Here is a 23400-nt window from a genome sequence, read left to right on the forward strand (position 1 = left end):
GGTGAGGTGTGGCTAAAGGCGTTCCTGAAGTGGTCTAGTCCAATCACCTTCTCCAGGCCAATCAGCATTCATGCTGTGTCCTCGGTTATTCTTCCTTGTACACGCCTCATCTCATCACTCATGCTCCATTCAACCATTCCACCACCAGCTTCCAGGCTCTCGGGGCTCCTGCTCTAATCCTTTTCACAGACGGGGTTCTGTTCCGCTGAGATAGGCCATCTGAGTCTAATGGCAAATCACCTGTTTAAATTCTGTTCATCAGTAAATCAATTTCATTCTTTCAAATAACCTCTCCTTATTAAAATATCTGTACTGTATTTAGTGATGAACAATTGTTAAACTCTGGTGTTTGCTCCCATAATTTCCCTTTTATTTTGACGCTCTCTGCTCTTTCCTCTTTCACCTGATCTCTGACTGCGATTGTTTGGAGGTGAAAACCAAACATCACCTGGGTTTCAGAAAACCAGAGTTACCCTGGTAAGCAACCATTCTCTGTATCTCACTATGGGAGATATAATCTACTTCCAGGTTGTAAGTTCTTTATCCTTAACAAGGTATGGAGCAGGGTAAGCCCACACTAAGGACTGAGTGTGCCAGTGAGGATGCAATAATATCAAAAACGCATAACCTAACAAATGTAATAGATGGTCCTCTGGTGAACTGTGAAGGTCACACTCTCAGTAGCCTTCAACAGCCACACAGACAGATACACTCAACAAAACAGGAACACACAGATGCTTCAATCTATGCAAAGGAGTGCAAGACACAGAAAAGCGCTATATATGGCTACATTTTCAGCAATTTACCGTTTAAAAGTGGGCCCTGCATAAACAGGATGTGGACCAATTGGTGCATTCCCAAAGTAAATGTGATACGAAAGAGTAGCTAAATGCAGTTTAATAAATGGAAAATAATCCTCTCTTATTTAGCTAATCCTGAAGGAAACATAACACATGTGGAACAGAGTTAGGAATGGGTACCGGCAATGTTCCCTCGAAGCTGTGTGTGTGCACAATTGCGCACTGCTGGCACGGTCTCTGCGCACAGAAAATCTGCGTTGCGCACAAAAAAAAAAATCTAATCTGAATTGAAATTAAAATCAATACTTTAACAAGTCTGTTTTGCAGTGTTAGTCAGTGACTGGCTGCTCCCGTATGGGATCCAGCCAGTAATGCGATTCACATTCGTATATACGCAGCTAATCAATGTCGTTGACAGGCTCTGACAGCGTCCTTATGTGCCGACACCGGTGTTTTAGCGAGCAAAGCGGCGTGGCGACGTTTAGTGTGTGTCAGAACAATGAGGCGACTGCTGAGTGTTACAGGTGTTACAGCAGTGACACATCTGCTGCTGTCAGGCCTGCAGGTATCAGGCTGTTGTTTTCCTTCATCTCATAGTTGACAGAAATTATTTTTGGAGTGGCACAAATAATTTGTGTGGCATCAGATTTGATGCAATTTGATGATTGTTCTCTAAATAATTTAAAATGTTTATTTAAAAAAACGCCTTGGCTGCATTTTTAGGTAAACAGCTGCAAAAAACTTTGTTGTTTGCATAACTCAGTTACTTTTTTGAAGAAGTAACTATATAATTAATTACCCAACATTGGTCATTATTTACTGTATTTTGCAGACAGAGTTACAGACTCTCTCCCAGACCACAGACTCATAATACAAGTCAGAGCTTTATGAAAAAAAAACAAAAGAAACTTGTGTTTTCAAAATTGGAGTTCAAGTTATTTTTACTTCCAATAGTGTTAACATGCTACACAGGTCATGAACAAGATTTTTTTGTTTTGTTTTTTTAAATTTTCATTGTAAGTGGGCTAAAATAGTTAATTAAAAGTAGTCTAACATAAATGTAAATGCTGTAATTTTATTATTTTAATAAACCATGTAACTTGCATGGATTCAATGCTGGCGTCACCACAGTGCACACGTCTGCTGTTGCTCACAGTGGTCCAAGGGATCGCTCAGGGAGTTTCTGTGTTCGCTCAGACACATGAAAAATTAGAGGGAACATTGGGTGCGGGTATACCGGATACGGGTGGCTTTTTTTTTTCTTGAGATGTCATACACTTTGGATTCTAGCCAATCATTTTACGTTTCCGAGGATAGTAGGCGGGTCCAGGTACGTATGTTCTTTGAGAGCAGAGCTACAGATTAAATGTCCAAGGCAAAGCGGTCAAAAGTCTGGCTGTACTTCACAGCAAAATATGCAAACTCAGCAGCAACAAGTGCTTTAAGGTGATACTGTGATACTGTGCAAAGGAAGTAACACCTCGAATCCAATGAAACACCTGGCAACGCAATAGCGTTTTTTTAAAAGCAGAGAAATGCGCCGTATTTGATAGCTTGCTGCGAGACTTCACACCGAGCACATCTGCTGCGGGTGGGTTGCCTGTTATTGGACCTGGAGTTAGCAACATCCCCCAAAAACCCGAAGAGGAGAGTCCTGGCCCCTAGCCCTGCCAGTGTAGCAGACGGATGATGATGCAGCAGCAACCGTTCTTCTCTGCGTGAGGAGCTTAATGTTGTTCGTGTGTAATTTACGTTGAGTAGGCTAACCACGTTATTACATTAATGCATGTAAGGTGAACTAGCAAACACCGTCGTAGTTACATGCGACTGTCTTCTTGTTTGATAGAGTGATACCATACATGCCCTGTAGCTGCAGAAAAAGCTAACACCGTTATCTTTTTACAAAAAAAACAAACAGCTAAACATGTTTTCCATTATTCACCGGTTCCAAACAAAGTAGGTATGTTGTATCAAAAGAAAAGGCTAACTTGGTTATCATTTTGCAGAAAAAAGAGACTGCTAAAAATAAAAACATAAGAGGTTTTTGGACAAAGTTTGTGTTCTCCATTCTTTAAGCAATTCAATTCAATTCAATTTTATTTATATAGCACCAAATCACAACAAAAGTCGCCTCAAGGCGCTTCATAGATACAGAGAAAAACCCAACAATCATATGACCCCCTATGAGCAGCACTTTGGCAACAGTGGGAAGGAAAAACTCCTGTTTAACAGGAAGAAACCTCCAGCAGAACCAGGCTCAGGGAGGGGCGGGGCCATCTGCTGCGACCGGTTGGGGTGAGAGAAGGAAGCAACGGTTAGAGCACCATTTAAGCACCCGCACAGTTTCAAAAGTACCGGTATCGGATAAAACCTAAACGATACCCATCCCTAAACAGAGTATAGATAAGGAATCTCTCAAATACTTCATAAAATGAGCATGTAGAAAGTGATCTAGCATTCTGAATGTTCACAATGACTCTCAGAGAGAGACCTGCTTCATTTTAAATCAGCCACTCGTGTGCCACGCCCAGAGTGCTGACCATTTGGGATGTGGAAGAAAAAAATCACGCCAAGTCAATGTTCAAAGGCAATGGTCATGGCCAGTAGTGGAACAGAAAAGCTAGTTCTGCCATCAATGGCCTGATGGGCCAGTATGGGATCTATAAAAATGAGAGACAGCTACTCCTCCCTCACCCCACTCAGTATCACTGGTATGAGGTTGAGAAGGGGAAAATGCATACAGGTGCCCTTATCAAGCAGGTGGCCAATGTCCTGAAAGAGCTTAGCCAAGTAAGCTGACAGTAGGGTGACCACATTAAGGGTTATTATGGACCGAGCTGTCAACTTGCAAACCTTTTGGTCATATAAGTCTGTGAAGGTTCTCAGTCATCCAGGTCATCGTAGTCTAAGGAGCTTGGAAAGAAAAGCGTCCAAACTTCTATAAGTTCCTTGAAGACGTTTCACCTGTCAGAAGCTTCTTCAGGTCTAGGAGTAACTGGTGGAAAGAAAGGCTGTTGGCTCTTTTAAAGGGACAGTACCTAACCACTGGTACAGATATGTTGATGACACATGGGTCAAAATCAAAACCCAGGAAGTAGAATCCTTCACTGTTTACATCAACGCTATGGATAAAAACAAAGTTCACCAGGGAAGACACAAAGGATAACAGTATGCCATTCCTGGACTTTGCCGTGCGCATTAAAGAGAACGGAAACCTCAACATGAAGTTTACTGGAAGCCCACACACACGGACCAGTACCTCCTGTTTGACTCCCATCACCCTCTGGAACACAAACTTTGAGTAATCAGGACCCTACACCACCGGGCAGAACATGTTCCCTCTAAGCCTGAAGGAAAAAAGAGGGAACACACACATGTAAAGGAAGCTCTTAAAATGAGACAAGACTCAGCTGTCAGAAGACATAGTTTGAAAGAGAAGTAAAAGAGGCATCTATGTCCACTGTGAGCGACCATCTTTGAACAGAGGCAGCGGCTTACGACACCAACTGTCTGCCATCTATAATCCAGTTTTGAGATCCCTTCCCAGACGCTTCCACTCACATCCTGGGCCATCTGACCTCAGGAAATCACATGATAGGCTGGGGCTAGGATTCACAGTGGGTTCACCCGAATACTTGGCTGATTGTGACCCACACCCATTTTCACACCTTGGCTCGTGTGATTAGGTAGAGGATCATTAGGGGGTCCATCTCTCCTGGGGGACACTCCCATAGGGCTTAAAATCTGGGACTCTGCACCAGTTTCTCCTAGAACTGAAGAAACCTCTCAGATGAGAGGTGAAACATCTTCAAGAAAAAGTCCAGACTCTTTTTTTCCCCAAGCTTTTGGTATATGGAGCTGCTAGGGTTCTTTCACTGCTTGGTGATTTGGTAATAATGTTTTAATAATGTCCAGCTGTTTTTGGACAATTCTGAAGCTTATTAATCCTTAACAATCAAAAACCTACATCCAAAGTACAACCAGAGCTGGGAATTAGTAACAAAAACATATTTTCTGAAATTACTTAACTTACTAGAATCCTGCAAGTTTTATCACACAGGATGAAGCAAATTACTCACCAAAGTATTTCCAAACTGTGTAGATGGGTATTTGCCACCATTTGCGTCAATTATGGTTGAATTTAACTGTTTAATTGCAATTTATAGACATCAAAAAAAATCACATTTTATCATAATATTTATATTCACAATAATTGCTGATGGGTTCACAACAGCTAAATACGAAAGGTGAAACATACTATATAGGCTTGTGGAATTTGCCTTTTAGAGATGTAAAAACTTGAATTTATCTCTAACGTAGGTGCTCTCACCTGTGCGTCTGAGAAAGGAAGAATATGGATGCAGTTCTCTAGGAGGATGGTCTGGACCTCAGTCTCAAGCTCTCCAGCTCGACCCAAAACCCGTACACTATGGCCGTTGGGATAGAATGACGTGCTTTCCCATGAATCAATGCGCACCACAACTCTGTGGTCCTAGGTGAGGATGAGAAGACAGGGATAGAAATGAGACAGCACTTAGTAAACACTGGTCACACTATGAGACAAAAGCATAATGCTATAGTAACACTAGAGACTGGAGCGCAAACAAGATCGGTGTTGCTATGTGCAATGAATTTGCAATATTGTTGGCTTTGAAATGCTTCTTTGGAAGACGGGGACTAATTCTGCAACTACTCTCAGTCAGTTACTTTTATTTAAAGGGTGCAAAACACCAATCAAATGGTGATAAGATGGTCTGGAGATAGAGTCCTGCTTTTCAAGGCAATCACCTTGAAAGCGTTCATCCAGAGGTTGACAGTGTTGTATTCTCAACCTTTGATCGACCAGTTGGTTGCCGTAACTACTTGTAATTGAACGCTGAATGCAAAATATTCACTGCAATCACTGGAAAAGCAGCGTTTTTTCTTTGTTACAAGGCAGGTGCCGTCCTATTTTTACTCATGTGACTAAGCCATAATGTACATCATGAAAATAAAATCAACCTATAGATGTAAGTCAAGTCAGACCTGCAGAGCTTCAGCCTGTTGAGTACTGATGCGGATTTTAGGAATACGCTGGTCCCAAGGTATGGTCAGTATCCGCTGGGAATTCCTGCTCTGGGACTGAATCCCATCCCTAGTGGGGAAAGTTACCACGTAGTCTCTCCAGTTCCTCTGCAGGATCCCTACAATACGACCTGTGGGGTTAAATGTCAGACATCAGTACAGAGAGACATTTATGGAGTAAGTGAGGATGGACTCGATGATTGCGGTGTAGAATTGCATCATCGTCCGTGTTGGCAGGTTGAATTTCTTCAGCTGCCTCAGGAAGCACATCCTCTGCTGAGCCTTCTTTATGACGGAGGTGACGGAGGCTCCCACTTCAGGTCCTGGGTGATGGTGGTACCCAGGAAGCGGAATGAGTCCACAGAGGTGATGGGGGTGTCAGTCAGGATGATGGGGGGGAGTGGGGCTGTGTGCTTCCTGAAGCCCACAATAATCTCCACTGTCTTCTGGGCATTCAGCACCAGGTTGTTGTGGCTGCACCAGGACACCAGACGTTCAACCTCCCTCCTGTAGGCAGACTCGTCCCCGTCCGAGATGAGTCCAATAGCGGTGGTGTCATCTGCAAACTTGATTAGCTTGACAGACTGGTGGGTGGAGGTGCAGCAGTTGGTGTACAGGGAGAAGAGCAGAGGAGAAAGAACGCAGCACTGGGGGGGAGCCGGTATATACATATGTACTACATAATTACATATGTGTTCATTCATAGTTTTGATGCCTTCAGTGAGAATCTACTATGTAGAAGTACCAGGCCATGACAGAAAAACCACTAAAAAAAAGGCGTGTCCACACTTTTGACTGGTAGGGGCTTCAGGTGTGCTTAGTGAATACCTCAGGCACCAGAAACCCAAGAAAGAGGAGCAAGAAGAGGAACCATCATGGAAGGACAGGATCCTGCACAGTACCACCAACAGATAAAAGAACTAGCTCACATCCAGAAATCCTACCAGTGGCTGGACTGGACTGAAATAGAGCACAGAGGCACTAATAATGGCAGCACATGAAGCCATAAGTACAAGATCCATAGAGGCTGGGGTCTACCAGACCAGTCAGTCAAGACCCCAGATACAAGCGTAAAGATGCCCCTGAGACAATCCAGCACATAACAACAGGGTGCAAGATGCTAGCAGACATACATGGAACGCCATAACCAAGTGGCCGGCATAGTATAAAGGGAATATCTGTGCCGAGTATGGCCTGGAAGTCCCGAGGTCAAAACGGGAGACGCCCCTTAGTGTGATGGAGAATGACCGAGCTAAGATGCTTCGGGGCTTCCAGATACAGACGGACAAAATGGTGATGGCTAATCGGACATAGTGGTGGTGAACAAGCAGAGGAAGACGGCTGTAGTGACAGATTTAGCAATCATCAGGAACATCAGGACGAAGGAACATGAGAAGCTAGAGTACCAAGGGCTCAGAGAAGAGCTTGAGAAGATGTGGAGGTGACGGTAACAGTGGTCCCCGTGGTAACCTGAGCACTCGGTGCGGTGACTCCCAAGCTAGGCGAGTGGTTCCAGCAGATCCCGGGAACAACATCTGAGATCTCTGTCCAGAAGAGCGCAGTCCTGGGAACAGCAGAGATGCTGCGCAGGACCCTCAAGCTCCCAGGCCTCTGGTAGAGGACCTGAGCTTGAAGGATTGACCGCCCGCAGGGGGGGGAAGTTTTTTGTCCTTAGGACCTCGTGTGTAAAAATAATAACAATAAGAAGGGTTAACAATGGTCAATTGCCTCCAGTTAGATTAAAATGTATTTTATGTGTTGCATATTTTTTATGTAAAAACACAGGGTGTTCCCATTAGCCAAATTAAAAGTGTGACAAGCTAAAACAGTATTTTTGCACCTGAACTATCCCTCCCTGTTCTAGGTCTGCCACAGCTGAAAAGATTATTGATTATTTGTGCGAGTCCACGTGTATAGTTGCAGGAGTGTTCCTCGCCTTTTGAATACTGGGCCCTGAGTTGTGTGCTTAATTAGTGTTTTTCTTTCTTTCTCTCTTTTGTCATTTGCGAGGTTACACTGGCAAACTTACGGGGCCCCGTCTGTCTCTGTTCTGTTGTGTTTGGTAAAGGGAACTGTATGTTAGTGGAAGCTCAGGATGCGTTCCCTGCCATTTGTGTCTCCTAGACTTAAAACTTTCTTTTGTATTGGACGAAAGAAAAGGTGTCAGACGTAAAAAAAATTCTACAGAAGATGAACAATATCTGCCATGTCATTAAAAAGCAGGAAAAACCAGCAAAGACGTGACACAGAACCTGAGAGATGCATTTGGCCCTTGAGTTGTTCGACGAAACTTCATCGTTATTTGAATCTCTGGAAATGTGGCTGTCAAGAAGCTATTCCCTGACGAATGGAACCATGGAGAAGAGGTTCAGTTGTGCCAAATTACACCAGAACTGTAATAAAAATCAGTAGCAACTTTAAAAAAAGTTTAATTGTGAATGCCTGTCCAGAAAATAGCTTCCAAATGTTATTTCACCCAAATATGTTCTTATAATGTTGCTTCATGCAGGTGATATAAACAAGAATGGTGAATGGACTAATTCTTATACAGCTCTTTTCTACTCTCACCCAATCACCCCATTCACACAAGCACTTCCTTCTATGCGTTTAAGTGCTTACTAAGCAACATTCACACTCACTATACTCCAATGGATGCATCGGAGAGCAACTTGGGGTTAGTATCTTTCCCAAAGATACTCGGCTTGCAGACTCGGGGAGCCACGGATCGAACCATTCATGTGGTTCGATCAAGATGCTTCATTGTTTTCATTACTTATTTGTGAGATATCCTGAACATATTTTAGGCAAATCAGACAGAAAATATAATACACAAAATATCATTAAATACAAAAATAAATCAAATGTGAATGAATGGAGTACAAACATTCCCACCTGTTGGCAGAGGTGTACTCTCATTGTCCTCTCCAGTTTTTTCATCCCCATCAGTCAGGGCTGTGTCCCTCCCTCTCCACTCGTTCTTGGGCAACAACTCCACCACAACCTCGTCCCCATGCACCGCTCTGTTTCGATTTTTTCGACCATACACAAGCACATCCCAAGTCAGATCTAAGATGGATAGGGGGGGTCAAAGTCGGGAGAAGAGATCAGAAACGTCTAGCAAATATAAGTTTAATGTGTCTGTTCCACCTGTTTTGAAAATGTAAGGCGTTTTCACCTGTGCTCTTGGTTGAGAAGTTCTTCGGCCTGACGAAAGCCTCGTTCTGTGCCCGATGCTTGTTAACATTCAGTGTACCCTAGTAAAAAGGAATGAAACAAGACATTTACTCTTCTGCCACTGAGGTTGTGTTAAACAATCTGGTGAAAAACTCCACTGCCTTCTCTTTGTGACATCTCCATACCTGCTCAGGTACAGTTGGGGAAATAATTATCACTGCTGAATTTGTAGGTTTCCTCAGTTACAAAGAAAGAACAATTATTCATGTTATTTCTTTAATGTTAGTTTCATTTAATGGAGAGCGATAGAATATCAACCAAAAACTGTCTGTGAAGGTTCTCAGTCATCCAGGTCATCGTAGTCAAAGGAGCTTGCAAAGAAAAGCGTCTGGACTTCTTTAAGTTGCTTGAAGACGTTTCACCTCTCATCCGAGAAGCTTCTTCAGTTCTAAGGTCAAATGGTGGAGAGTCCCAGATATAAACCTAGAGGGAGTATCCCCCCACAGAGGGACAAAAGGACCCCCTGATGATCCTCTAATCGCCTGAGCCAAGGTGTGAAACTGGGTGTGGGTCCCAATCAGCCAGAGTTTCGGGTGTGTTCATTGTGAAACCTGGCCCCACCTTATCATGCGAATTCCTGAGGTCAGATGGCCCAGGATGTGAGTGGGCGTTAAGGCGTCTGGGAAGGATCTCAAAACTGGATTATAGATGGCAGAGAGTTGGTGTCGTAAGCCCCGCCTCTGTTCAAAGATGGTCGCTCACAGTGGACATAGATGGCTTCTTTCACTCCTCTTTCAAACCATCTGTCCTCTCTGTCCAAAATGTGAACATTGGCATCCTCGAAAGAGTGACCTTTGACCTTTAGACGCAGATGTCCATCTGCCTCAGGAAACTCTTTCTCCCCATCGTCACCCTCTGACTACTCCACTTGATACCAAGAAAAGTCTTACCACTGGCAACAAAGGTCTCTACCCCAAATACTAAGCCATGTTTTGCTTGGGGACTCACTGAAAGTAACTTGCCAATCCCTTTATGACTTTTTAAAATAATAATAATAATAATAATAATGATGTGTTTTTTCTGTCTCTCTCCTTTAAAATTAAACTGCAAGAAAACTTAGAGACAGTTCATATCTTCTTCATTCAATAACAGTCCTGCTCTTCATCTCATTTTCTTTATTCGTCAGCCCCTCAAATACTCCTACCTCCTCAGCACACTCCCTACACTCATCAGTGTATTTCGTTAGTATAGATTAGTATATGTATTAAAGGTACCTGCAGTTTCTCTGAAAAATGAACAGGCTTAAAGCTACTAAAATATTTAAACGTTGTTCCTGCAGTTGTTTTAAACTCGTGTTTTAAAGAGAGATCCGGTATACTTAAAACAGGAGTTAGAGAATTGTGGATCAATATGTTTGTCATTGCACAAGATGATCAGATCTTTAGCATGAATGCTCACCTCTGTTTTCTACACACACACATCACTGATCACATCACATGCTCACAGAGACACATTCACATACACACACATCACATGTTCACTCTTGCAGAGACACACGTTCACATGTGCGTGTCTTATCTGTCGCATCATTAATGTTGATGTTTGTGTGACCACTGAAGTTAATAAAAGGGCTTTGAGGGAAGGCTGGAGTTGGGCTAAGATCAGATGAAGACCTTCTCCCCTTGCAGCAAGTAAAAGAAAGCGCTGAGTCAGCGGGGTTTGAGCGTTAGACCCAACAACAGGTTGGTACATTTTTACCTGAATGTAACGTTCAGACTTTATACCAGCCTCCAGGACTTCAGCGGGAAGATGTTCGGGAAACTCTTTCTCCCCATCGTCGCCCTCTGTCTCTTGTTGTGCCTGAGAAATGGAGCTAAACAGTTCATGGGCTGCCTGCAGATCTGACCAGAAGCTTTGCAAATAATCCTGGCAAAGGAAAAACACACAGGTCAAGAAATAAATTACTTCAGTTGGCCTTCTTAGCTCCAGTAACATCCCTTCAAGGGCCTAAGTTTTGGATCCTCTTCCACTTAACCTTATCAGGTTCGAGAAAGAGAAATAGAGTAAAATCTTTCAAATTCACCTCAAATCAACAGCCAGATGCTTAAACCTTTTGATACAGTTAGACGTCCTCAGTATTAGTATTACAATAATAGTTAAATAGATATAAGAACTGGTTTCAGAATAAATAAAGCGAGTTTTTGGAATGGGCTTCCCAAAGCAACAACCTCAACCCTGTTGTTAATTGTTGGACCGTGCTTAAACGCCACGACCGTTTTAGGAAACCAACCAATTTAAATGAATTCTACCAATTCTGGTTGAAAATCTCTGTTTTCAGTGACCGAAAACGCCGTTTACGTGTGGACGAAAGGCGCAAACACATAGAAAAATCTGCGTTTTCAAAAATACCCGGGTACGTATGTTTGGATAAAAATATACAAATCTGGCAGCAATGTATCAAAAATGTATCACAATAGAAAGCGATGTAATATTAATTTCACGGCTACTAGCATGTACTGCTCTTTTTCCTTTAAATAAACATCAGACTTGATATCAGTCCTTATTGAGCAATGAGTTTACTCTCTGACCGACTCGTGTTTGCGGCGTTCCAAACACGTTGCCAAGAGGGAAGATGCAGAGTACCTGTGAAGCCAAACATATAATATCAATACCCATAACATGGCTAAAGGCTGTTTCTAACCTCTCTTCTTTACTTTAACTGTCATTTATTGACCATTTTAAATGGCGATACCAGTGTATCGACAAATAGGTAAAAAGTGTAACTGTTTTTTTCTGACAGAGCTCGGATCAATCAGTGCAATTACAAACAAGGCTGTGACCTTCACCTTTAGCGAAATTCTCATTTACATACTAGTTTAATAGTTTTCTGACTCATTGTCACTGTGTTTTATACAACCACAGCATGCTTGCTAGGCTGACATGAATTGAAAAACGAAGTGCAGCTCTCCGTATGTAAACAGACTAAATGCCACATATATTTACATTTTGTCACTTAACCAAGAAATCATGTGTAATGACCGAAAGTTTGACAACAACCACCAATTTCACTTCTAAGTGAGACTGTTCTAATACTGCTGCCAAAAATGTAAGTGTTTCAAAAACCCATGCCTGCTACATGCTACAATAGTCCCACTGAAGATTAGTGAAATAATACAGACCAACCAACTGTTCCATCATATAGGCTCCAACACAACGACTTTAACACAAAGAGCTGACTTTCAGTTTTAGGTGTTCAAACCACGTGTTTCTCTAAATGCATGATGATAAATCCCTGTAAGGTGGCTACATATAAGAAGCCGATATAGAGTAGATGGTATTATAAAGGTATTTCATATACCTGGACGGAGATGACGTACACTCCAGACGTCAGGCTGCTGAACTGAGCTACGGCCTCAGGATCCTCAGTGATCATCACTATATTCATCATTCCTGCCAGGTGGTTGTAGTACCACACTGCAGCTGAGTACACACACACACACACACACACATTAAATGAACTCACAAGTTTAGCATAAGATGCATGAAAGCAAATTGCCCGCTAAAGCAATAATCTTTAACATATCCCACTAAGTTTTTGCTGTTTTGTAGGTGGAAGTTATGATTTCACACTACTTGTAATTCAAATGGTGCTTCCACAGAAAGAATATAAAAAATAAATAATTGAGTGCCTTATCTATATAATAAACACATTTCATGAGAACACACTGCACTTCTAGCTTCATTTGTTGGCACAACATAAAAGTTTGTCAGATCGTGATTAACATTACAACCAAGTCTCTATTATTAAAAACACTCATTAAATCCTTTTGGTGCTTTTCTCTATTAAACTGGTATAAATATTAATCACTTTTAAGCTGCCATTCACAAGTCCTCCTGACTTCTTTGTTCCTGCACTTGTTTTCTACCTGAAGTGGAGGAAAAACATTTTTGAAAATGTTAAAATGACCCCTTTACCCATTGAACCCCTATTGGGACAAAACACTATGAATGCTCGATTGACATCTTAGCCAGTACGTGTGCTCTAAGTGCCATATGCATCTGCACCGCTGGCCTGTTGCACAATTTGAAAGAAAGTTCAAATGTAATGTTTACATTTTTAAATCTCCCAGATGAATTTTGCACACGTGTGAACTATACATTTATGTCACTTTCACAAAATATTTTTTAAACCCAGAGACTTAACATTTTTAGAAACACAATTTCCTTTCAAGAGTTGCTGAGCAGAAGTAGTCAGCAGGTGCAGTCAAAGACATTTTGTGTGATTGGATGATTATCAGGATGTCCTAAAAGCATCATTTGAAAAACCTTCAGTTAATCCAGTCCAAGAACAAAAGAACATATTTCTCCCATACTGGCTTCCCTGTTAAATCCAGAATTTAATTTAAAATCTTCTTACACAGAAAAGTCTTGAATAATCAAACCCCTTTTACACACCCACTTTACTCTCAGGCTGCGGGCTTATTTGTGGGGTTTACAAAAGTAGAATGGGAGGCAGAGCATCAGCCTTCATGCCCTTTTTTGTAGAACCAGCTTCCTATTTGCACACGGGAGACTGACGCCCTCTCACTATTAAGATTAGGATTAAAACTTTCCTTTTTGATTTATAGTTAGGGCTGGATTGAGTGACCCTGAATCCTCCCTTAGTTACGCTGCAATAGGCAAGATTGGGGACTTCCCATGGTGCAAGTATTTCATCTTTACTGAAGAACTGAATATGTTTTATTAGCATAATCTCCATTATAATTAATGAGATTTACAAATTTCACCTAGTGAAACATGTAACGTCACACTTTGACCCAGAAAAACAAAATGAAGTCAAAGAAGTATAAGTAGAAGAAAAAACATGACAAAGAGGAAAAAATGAGAAAGGAAAAGACTCTATAGACTCTATTTCTATGCTACATGTGCTGCAGCAACTTGACTGTACACTTCAGTGAGTGTGGTAAATAATGAGCACTGACCTGGTCTGCCATTTTTCCTGGCTCTCGCCCTTCTCTCGTGGACAGTAAGAGTACTTCTGAAATTCATTGGCAAACAGCACGCAGTCGTGTCGAGGGTCTTTGACAAGGGTTTGCAGCCGCTTGTAATATCTGCACAAACGCACATTACAAAAACAAGTACATTCAATAAAATCATAAATTACACTCAAGAAAGCCTCTCATTAGTTTGGGAGAATGGTGGGGATGTTAGGAGAACGTTAACCCTGAAGCACGAGGGAGAAAAAATAGACCAACGTATGTTGACTTTTCCTAACATAATTTATGTTCCTTTGTTCATTTTGGCTCATTTTTTAAATTCACTCTTGTTTGTAAAAATCAAAATAAAACAAAGACTTGTCTGTCAGATAATATGCATTAGACCTAAACATAAGATCCTGATCTGAAATTATTGAAAGAGGATGACACCTGGCTTTGTTATCCTTTGAGTTTCACAATAAAAGCCCAGTTGGTGAACTAAAGCAGCAGATTGCTTTTTTCTGAAACATGTTGACTATGTGTGAACACTATACTGCACTAACTTTAACGTGGCACATTTCAGAGTACATGTAGTAGCTGTTTCACACTAAAAATGAACACTTGTACTGATCAAACAGATGAAATAAGAAATAAAGGCCTACAAATGCCCCGATCACTAGTTGAGTTAATATAGATGATGTATAGAAAATTCAGCGATTCTGCAAAGTGAAACTGCAAAGAGAGTCCACGATGAAGCTTTTTTCTCTTTGCTGTGTACGTTAAATTCAATGGAAAACAGTAAGTAGTGATTCAGTATGACAACTCTGTATGTTTCACCAGATGTCCACCTAACGCTATCAAAGTGAAGCCTCATCACATTAATGATGCAACACTCTAAAATGGCTGTGTGAGCACAAATCAGGAATAAACTGGACTGAAACCCGAGTTCACGTGGGACTTCTTATTTACAGTGCTCATCAAGTTTGTCCAAAGCGCTCCTGCATGTTTATGCTGGACACATATTTCAAGTCACAGGCTGCGTCTCTTTCAGCTTTGTCAGCAGAGCTCTGATATAATGAGGCTGACCCCTGGTCAATGTCTACAGACATGTGTAGCTAGGTTAAGCTGGGCACACAGCTAACAGCTTGATTATGAATGCAACTCAACATTTCAAACAGAGCATCAGAATGGGGAGGAAAGTCGTTTAAAAGACTTTGAGCACGGCTGGTTACTGGTTGCAGATGAGCTACTCTGAGCATTTCAGGAAGCAGGTGCCGTGTTTGGGGATAGTTAACAACGCAGACAAGTTGCATTCATTTTAATGACATCACCACTAACTGCATTTTAAGACATGCAGTTAGTGGTGACAGGTTAATTGGAAACACTAAATTGCCCATAGGTGTGAATGCAGAAATGCGAGTGTGAATGGTTGTGTTAGTCCTGTAAGACTGGCTGACACATACCCAGGTACTTATATTCAGGTGAAGAGCAAAATGAACATTTAGGGTACAGCAGAGAGTAATTTGTGTGACAGCTGTAGTAAAACCCAATTTGTGTTTGTCTGTTTAGGTGACTTCCAAGCAAGATACGTGGAGGAGCACCGGCTTGGAGAAGGAGGCTGTGGAGCAGTGTTTGCTGGCTACCGCATAAAGGATCATTTACCAGTAAGTGTTCAGATGGTGGTAGTAAGACAGGCAGTAATGCAGATAAGGGATAATATCGTAAGCTGAGATGTATGCTGTTTTACACCTTTAATGATGTCATACTGAGGAAATGCTCATCAATGCCCTGTGTCTTTTAGGTGGCCATCAAACACATCCCAAAGGGGAAAGTGTACTGCAAAGTGAAGGTAAATGTGCAAGACTTGAATTGTTTTTACATTAGTGGATTGCATGCAGCGTTCACCTGTGGAACGTCTGTGCCTCATCATCCACTTTGTTGAAATATTTCAGGATGATAACGGGAAGAATGTGTCAGTGGAAGTTGCCATCATGCTGAAGCTTGCAGCTGAAGCAGATGGATCAGTGGAAACATCAGCCCCAGTGTCTCTGTTGGAGTGGTTTGACTTTGGCAGAGAGCTGATCCTGGTGATGGAGAGACCTGTCCCCGCTGTGGACCTGGATAAATACATAGAAGAAAATGGAGGATTTTTGCCAGAGGACAAGGCCAAGGCAAGTTGACTTGCCTTAGAAGAGTCTTAGACTGTACATCATTCAATCAAAGCACAGAGTATTAGAGAAACATTAACCCATTGATTGATTATTGTCTTTTTCATCGTTTCCAGGTAGGGCTGGGCTATATCATACCATTCACGGTAATACCGGTGTAATTTTGGGCAACGATAGGAAAATGAAATATCGCGCTAGAATAGGTAAAACGCGCATGCGCAGTGCCTATGTTTACATACGCAGATGGCGGTGACGCAGAAAGAGAAGAGCAAAAGTGGATCGTTGAATGAAACGGATGAACCAGAACTGGTTTGTAAAAATGCTGCAACTTTAGTGGTGTGGAACTGGTTTAGCTTTCGTCCGTCAGATACACAACAAAGCACGATTTTTGGTAGCGCATGCTAGCGGGCCGCCGTTATTACCGTGTTGTTTGGAAAATACGGCACACTTAAAATCAATCCTTTGATTTTTCTGAAACTCGACAGTGCCCCTTATAATCCCGTGTGCCTTATGTATGAATTCTGGTTGTGTTTACTGACCTCAAAACGATTTTATGTACACGGCGACTTTGCTAAGCTACAAAGCCGCACCGCTCGATGGATTGTCGGAGCATTACGGCTATCGTAGGCAGGCGCCTCGCGGAGTGATACGTACTGCACCTCAACGTGATATTACCGTATTGTGTGTGTATAACCTCTTTTTAAGCTTTGTGGATATTTTACATGGTTATGCTGAGGATATGTCGGCCAATTTCCACTGGAAATGCCTTTTGGTTAAACTGTCAGCGAGGAATTTGCATTTGCACTGTTACATTTTTATATAACTTTAATGCACATAAAAAAACAGCTGCTTGTTTAAGTGAAAATACATTTATGGGGTTTTTTGCACTAATAAAGTTGTGGCGTTGTAAAGTATTTTGTCTAGTGTCAGTTATATCGTCAGTTATATCGTTATCACAACTTTTCAAATGTATATCGTGATAAATATTTTTGGTCATATCGCCCTGCTCTATTTCCAGGTCATTCTGAAGCAGCTGGTTGATGCTGCGAAGCACCTGGAGGATAAACACATCTTTCACCGGGACATCAAGAGTGAGAACATTCTAATTGAGACCGGCTCAGATGTACCGCGTGTTCGTATCATCGACTTTGGACTGAGCTGCTTTGTTAAGGAGCAGTCGCAGTACCGCGTCTTCTATGGTAACATATTCTGCTCTTGCTCTTCACAGATGTCACAATTTTCGCCTTTTGTTTTAGAAGAAATTGCAATTGTGTCTGTTTATTAGGTACAGAAATTTACTCCCCTCCCGAGTGGTACGGGCGCAGTTGCTACAGGTGTGGACCCACCACGGTATGGCAAATGGGAGTGGTTCTGTACGAAGCGCTTCATGCCGGGGACTTTAACACCACGAGCTTCCTCAAAAAGCGCCTGAAATTCAAAAGACATCTGTCCAAAAGTAAGAAAACGTCACACTTCAAGACTGACTGATGGCTTGGACCACTGGAACTATCATCTTCATGTTTTTTCTCTTTCCTTTCTTTCCAGACTGCCGGGATTTCTTGGACGCGTGTTTAACCAAAGTCCCGGAGACGCGGCCGACGCTGGAGGAGCTACAGCATCACACTTGGCTGAGATAAGCCTATCTCACACACACACAAACACACACAATTCAGACGTTATCATTTATGTGTGATGTATGAATTACCTTTCTTTTTTTCAGGAAATAATTTTTTTTAATTGGCCCACTTTAAATTTCAGTGTTTTGGAATTCCTGTAACCCCCCCCAGCCATCCCAGGAAAGGGGATCTCTCTTTGAATGGGCTTTCCCGAGGTTTCTTCCCGTCAGTCTGGCCCCCCCAGGGGAGTTTTTCCTCGTCTTCATAGAGAGCTTGGGCTGGCTCAGGAGCTCCATCAAAACTGTCTTTATTTAATTACTCTAATGTAATCATATACTTTAAAGTAATCAAATAAAAGACAGTAAAAATCTGAAGACTTGAAGTAAACTTCCATTAAAATAAAACTTGTTTAAACATGAAGCTCTCTCTGAGCAGCGCCGAGACAAGCTCCTGCAGGTGGTAGATGAGCTCAAAGGACGGCAGTCTGAGAGAGATACTGTGCAGAAAGAACAAGAGAAGAACTCTGCACTCCAGAGGAGCTACGACTCCATTGTCTCCCAGGAGCACGCTAAAACACAAAAACTGAATCGACTGACCTCCGAAAATCAGGACCTGTCTTCTGAAAACCAGACCCTGCGAGACGAAGTTGAGTTTCTCAAAAATGAGAGGGAGCTTATGCAAAACGATCTCGATGAAGAGAAAGCGGCTCGCAGAGAACTTGAGGAAGCTGTTAAGAAAGAGAAATCTCGGTTTTCTAAAGAATATAAAAAGTTAGAAATGAAAGTGGAGAGCACTTCTAAATTCAAAAAGGAGTAAATTGGTTTGTCTTTTTGTCTGTTTTGTAAACTGAAGTTTCTCATTTTGGGGGCAGTTAGTAGGTGGACTCTATTCCCCACAGTAGGTCCCACTTACACAGGCCTGGAGACGTATCAGCAACCATGTGACATTCAGTGCAGTTTAAGATGCCTTACAAACAAGATTGTTGTATGTAAGGGAGGGTGGGGCATGAGAACGAGAACAGCTTGTAGAAATCGGGGGTGATACATAGATAAGAACTGGAAGGGTCAAGTTTGGAGGCGTGGCCCAGCTCCTGAAATTCTGATATTTTATCTCCGAATGTTACTTGGGAGCACGAATATGTGGCTCTAAACACTCAGCATGAGGACTGAGTAAACAGGACAATGTTTGGAGTGGTAAGAAAAGCTACATGTTGGACTCAAACTTAAAATAATCAATGCGTTGACAACAATAGCACAAGTTTAAGGATTGTTTTTAAGGGGGGGCAAAACGAATAGTACTGTAGTTTTATTTATTTTTAACCTTATTTTCTAGATTTTTCTCTAGTATGTAGGATTTAACATGGAAACGAAATCCTCTACAGTATATTCTGCATGCTTACTGGGTCATTTTAATAGTGTAATACATATAAATTCATTAACTTGGTAAAAGCATGCTATCTCAGCGATGCATGGCCTTTTCAAAATAGTAAAAGTCAGCTCCACATTCAGATGATGTTCAGGACAAGGTGAGACAAGCTTCTTTTGCCATGAAAACACAGTAAACAGCTCTGCAGTCTGTCCACTGCCTGTCAAAGCACAGAAATCTCACTCAGGAAGGCAGACGGACAGAAAGCTGTAATTTCTTGTGTTATCAAGCAGATGCAGACTGACAGAGCAGCTATTGGATACGCTGCCCCTGGCGAGGCATTTTGAGCTGCGCAGCAGGTGCCTGGAGGCACAACAGCAGAAGTTATGTCAAATATGTAAACAATTGGCAGGCAGAGTTAGAAGAGTCAGAGCGATGCTGGTCTTTGCAGCCTACAACTGAGGCCACAAAAACTCTCCTCCAGACTCAGAGAAAATCAATGTGAGACGGTCATCTCCACCCCTAGCACAACACGAATACCCTGAACTCATCTCCAACTGTTTTGTATGCAGGGAGCTTGTTTATTGCAAAATATTGGAAAACTCCCACACGGAGTCCAATAAATTAGAGTAAAAGAATAAACCTACACAAAAACAATGGCTAATAGGAGGAAGGTGAAGGAGAAAAGCAACGAGAAGGTCAAACGTTCAATCTTGTTACCAAAGATAAAAGTAGCCCAAAACTTTATACACGAATAAATTTACCTAATTTCAACAGTTGGATACTTTGAACAGAAACTTATGTTTCTGAAGTTCTTTCATAAACGGGAAAGCTTTTAAGACCCCGGCAATAATCAGAAACTGCAGGCACCACATTGTTCTTTTTAATCTACACAAGCAGATTTTTGAGCTTTTTGAAAAGGGTCAGCTTGCACAACACTGGCTCCTCCTATTCAGAAGTCTGTAGTAATCCTGAGTTCGGACTTTCTCTGCCCTGGGTCCACGTTGACTAGTTTCTGCGTTTAAAAAAAACAAACTATAAGCTAGTAAATGCTAGTAAAGCAACATGATTGGCCCATATGTTTCAGAATTTAGCTGTTGATTGGCTCTTTGGAGTCTATTAGATTTACCGCCATGGTTCTCTCTTGCAAAAGTCATCACCCAACATCACCCACTTTTCCCACTGCGTCTCAGTGTGAAGAACTCATCAATACCTGGTCCCAGAATAAAGCAGACAGACTGAAATCAGAAGAGTGCACCCGTGTGGTGTAAGGGGAAAAGTTAATAGGCTGGTCTGAGTTTATAATCATATAAATTACATCTGTGGGCAACCCCCGGCTGCCTGCACAGAGGAACAAAACCACTCCTCATCTGCCGATGCCTCTAGCCAAACACGACAACTTTAAACATTAAAATAACTCTCAAGCAAAGATATGAGTAACCAGCAGCCGGGTTTAAAGAATATAAAGCAGAAGCACACCTCAGAGCGAAGCGCTGGATGTTAGCCAATACCCAGCAGAACCACAAGAGCAAAGCTCATCATAAACTTCTTTTAAACTTTTTTTTTAGAACAGCCTAACCTTCAATTGGCAGCACAGCAGGAGACAGCAGCTCATCTTTGCTAGTGACCCTGCATCGCGCTCTTTCATCGCCATTATCAAACACAAAGCCAGGATCTTCTATGCATTATTGATGAGACACATCTTCTTAGCTACTTCTCAAACAACAGAGGATGCGCAGCAACTCCTACCGATAATACCTCGTACCGCCTATCCTCGAATACACACACACAGGTAAGAGCTTCAAACGTCAGTCACACCAACCTGCTCAAGTCTCCAGTGAATAATGCACGAGCTAAGACCCATTAAGCCATATAAACACAACAGATTCTGTGAACAGTAGGGACGGAGATTTAAAGCGGTGCTAGGCAAGAGGTAGGAGAGTACAAAAGGAGTTGGTGTACCTACCGCATGCAGCGCTCCTTCATAGATACAAGCTCCTGGGGTGACATAGAAGGAAGAGAGGGAGAGATACAGAAAAAAAACACACCATTAGTATCAGAGTTCAGTCTGAATCATACCTGTGAGAGGATCCTGCAGATGGTTAAACAGCAAACGAGCTGTATGAAGGATAATCAATCAGTTCCCCTGTTAAGATGCAGGTTTATAAAGTTCTTAGTGCGATGACAAGCTCTGAAAGAGATCAGGACATGTCTGCAACACAGAGACTCGAGCCCAGTGGGATAATAATACAAAAACAAGCTTATAAATATTAAAGTTTCATGTTTGTAATTGACTAACATACAGTTTTGACCAAACAGTTACACAGCAATGCACCACTTTGCTGTAGTTATGCTTCTAAAAAGGTTTGGAAATATGTAAACAGAGCTGGGATTTATTGAACTCCTAATAACTATGATACACTGCAGAAATGAGAGGGGGTAGCTGAGGCTGACAGGTTGGGTTCCTATTACACTGTAATCAGGTAATCAATGTTATTCACCTGCCCTGTGAGTGGTTTGATACTTATGGCTAATCAGCATGTTTAAAGACATAATCTCATGTGTGGATCGCCAAGCAGCCGTATCAGTAGAGACCACACTCGAGTTTTTATTCATCGCATTAACGTTCTAGATTTTAAAAAAATCTATTTCACTGATTATTATGAACAGAACAATGAAATGACTGTTATAATGACTGTTATTGTCATATTTTATACATCTATTATGTTATTAGACCAGCTGAGTCACTTAAAATTTCCCACCAAAAATGGAAAATTTTATAATTCCCTAAAGCAGGGGTGTAAAACTCTTTTTATTTCATGGGCCACATGCAGCTCAATTTAATCTTGAATGGGCCAGACTAGTGAAACGCTCCTTTCTGTCACTGTAAAGAAGTAAAACTACACATTTAAAATTAATGAGATGTCTTAATATAAGAAAAAGAAGTTTCAGTTTTTCTACATGTTGAAGAAATGTTGTAGTAAATAAAAAAGAGGAAATAGTTGTTGTCTTTTTCAATCTGGACCCAAGACAGGAACTTTTCTGTCATTTAATTATTTATCTGTCACTTAATTACTTTTGTGAACGGCAGCAGAAAAAGTCTTAATCAGGAGAAAAAGCTGTAAAACTTATTAAAACATAGTTAAAAATCCCAAATCTATCCCGTCCACATATTCCAAAGCTATCGAATGGGCCAGATTAGTCTTTGCCAAAGCATTTCTGGGCCCCAGGCCTTATGTTTGACAACCCTGCCTTAAAGCAACCAAAAGTGGCCTTTGGCCTTCTTCATATCTAAGACCAGAATACAGACAGACTTAAAAAATAAACCGTAAAATCTTTGCACTAATAAAATCAGGGTGAAAAGGCCATCGTCTGACTGATGAATAATGTGTCGAATGTTTTTAAATTGGCAGCAGGTATGTGTAAGTTTAATATTTCTGGTCGAGGTTGGTCTGTGAGTAAGCGAGAGAAATGTGAGAAATGCCCAGTCTATGACAGAAAACAATCCTTGAGACTAAAAAAGCCTGGAAAGACTAGAAATTGCTTGCGAGGTTGAAAACTGGAACCTGAATAGAGGAACCAGGGGAGTATTTACACTGGGGAGAGTGATTAACTGATTGGACACGGGTCCAGAACTATGACATTATGTGAAAACAGCCGAGTATCTAAAGAACCTCTATTCATCCACACTGCTTTTATCTGCAGTACCTTTACACCAGCTATAACCTTTCTCACTTCGATTGTGCTGCAAGCCAATCAGAATCCAGTAATGCATCTTCTTTGCTTTTTTCTGTCTCATTAATCTTACCTTTGAATTGGGAAGTTTGACTGTCTTGAGACAACCTGTGAAGTGCAGAGCAAAAGAAAAACAAAAAAATAATTATAAAATAGAAAATATCTTCACATTGAGAAATCTTTCATACAGATCTTTGGGGATTTCTTACGGATTCTCTCTGGACGCAGTTGCTCTTGTATCCGCTCCCAAAATGTTGGGTGGGTAACAGCGACCGGATGATCCTTTTTGAGTTTTTATGTTCTTCTGAGTTTTTACGTGTTTTGGAGTTTTTACGTGTTTTGGAGTTTGTACATGTTTTTACATGTTTTGGAGTTTGTACGTGTTTTGGAGTTTGTACGTGTTTTTACGTGTTTTGGAGTTTGTACGTGTTTTTACGTGTTTTGGAGTTTGTACATGCTTCAGAGTTAGTACGTGATTTGAAGTTTGTATGTGCTTTGTCTC

The 23400-nt window shown here is 41.5% G+C and overlaps 1 protein-coding gene across 1 annotated transcript in view; it reads right to left on the minus strand.

The window, feature by feature from the left end:
- LOC146566835 (DIS3-like exonuclease 1) overlaps positions 1–17843 on the minus strand; it is a 29802-nt gene extending 11959 nt beyond the window's left edge. Inside the window, exons 1-8 of the mRNA XM_085286448.1 lie at positions 15920–17843; positions 14021–14149; positions 12397–12518; positions 10797–10964; positions 9040–9118; positions 8757–8930; positions 5826–5995; positions 5131–5292 (exon numbers count right to left, since the gene is read on the minus strand). Of these exons, the coding sequence (XP_085142574.1) occupies positions 5131–5292; positions 5826–5995; positions 8757–8930; positions 9040–9118; positions 10797–10964; positions 12397–12518; positions 14021–14149; positions 15920–15944 (1029 nt within the window). The 5' untranslated portion in view covers positions 15945–17843. The remainder of the gene's footprint in view (positions 1–5130; positions 5293–5825; positions 5996–8756; positions 8931–9039; positions 9119–10796; positions 10965–12396; positions 12519–14020; positions 14150–15919) is intronic.
- Positions 17844–23400: the final 5557 nt, after the last annotated feature.

The sequence above is a fragment of the Mchenga conophoros genome, linkage group LG9 (genome assembly GCF_057382185.1).
Source record: "Mchenga conophoros isolate Kocher_MC1m ecotype Shallow Benthic linkage group LG9, M_conophoros_male_GT1.1, whole genome shotgun sequence".
Taxonomy (NCBI): Eukaryota; Metazoa; Chordata; class Actinopteri; order Cichliformes; family Cichlidae; genus Mchenga; species Mchenga conophoros.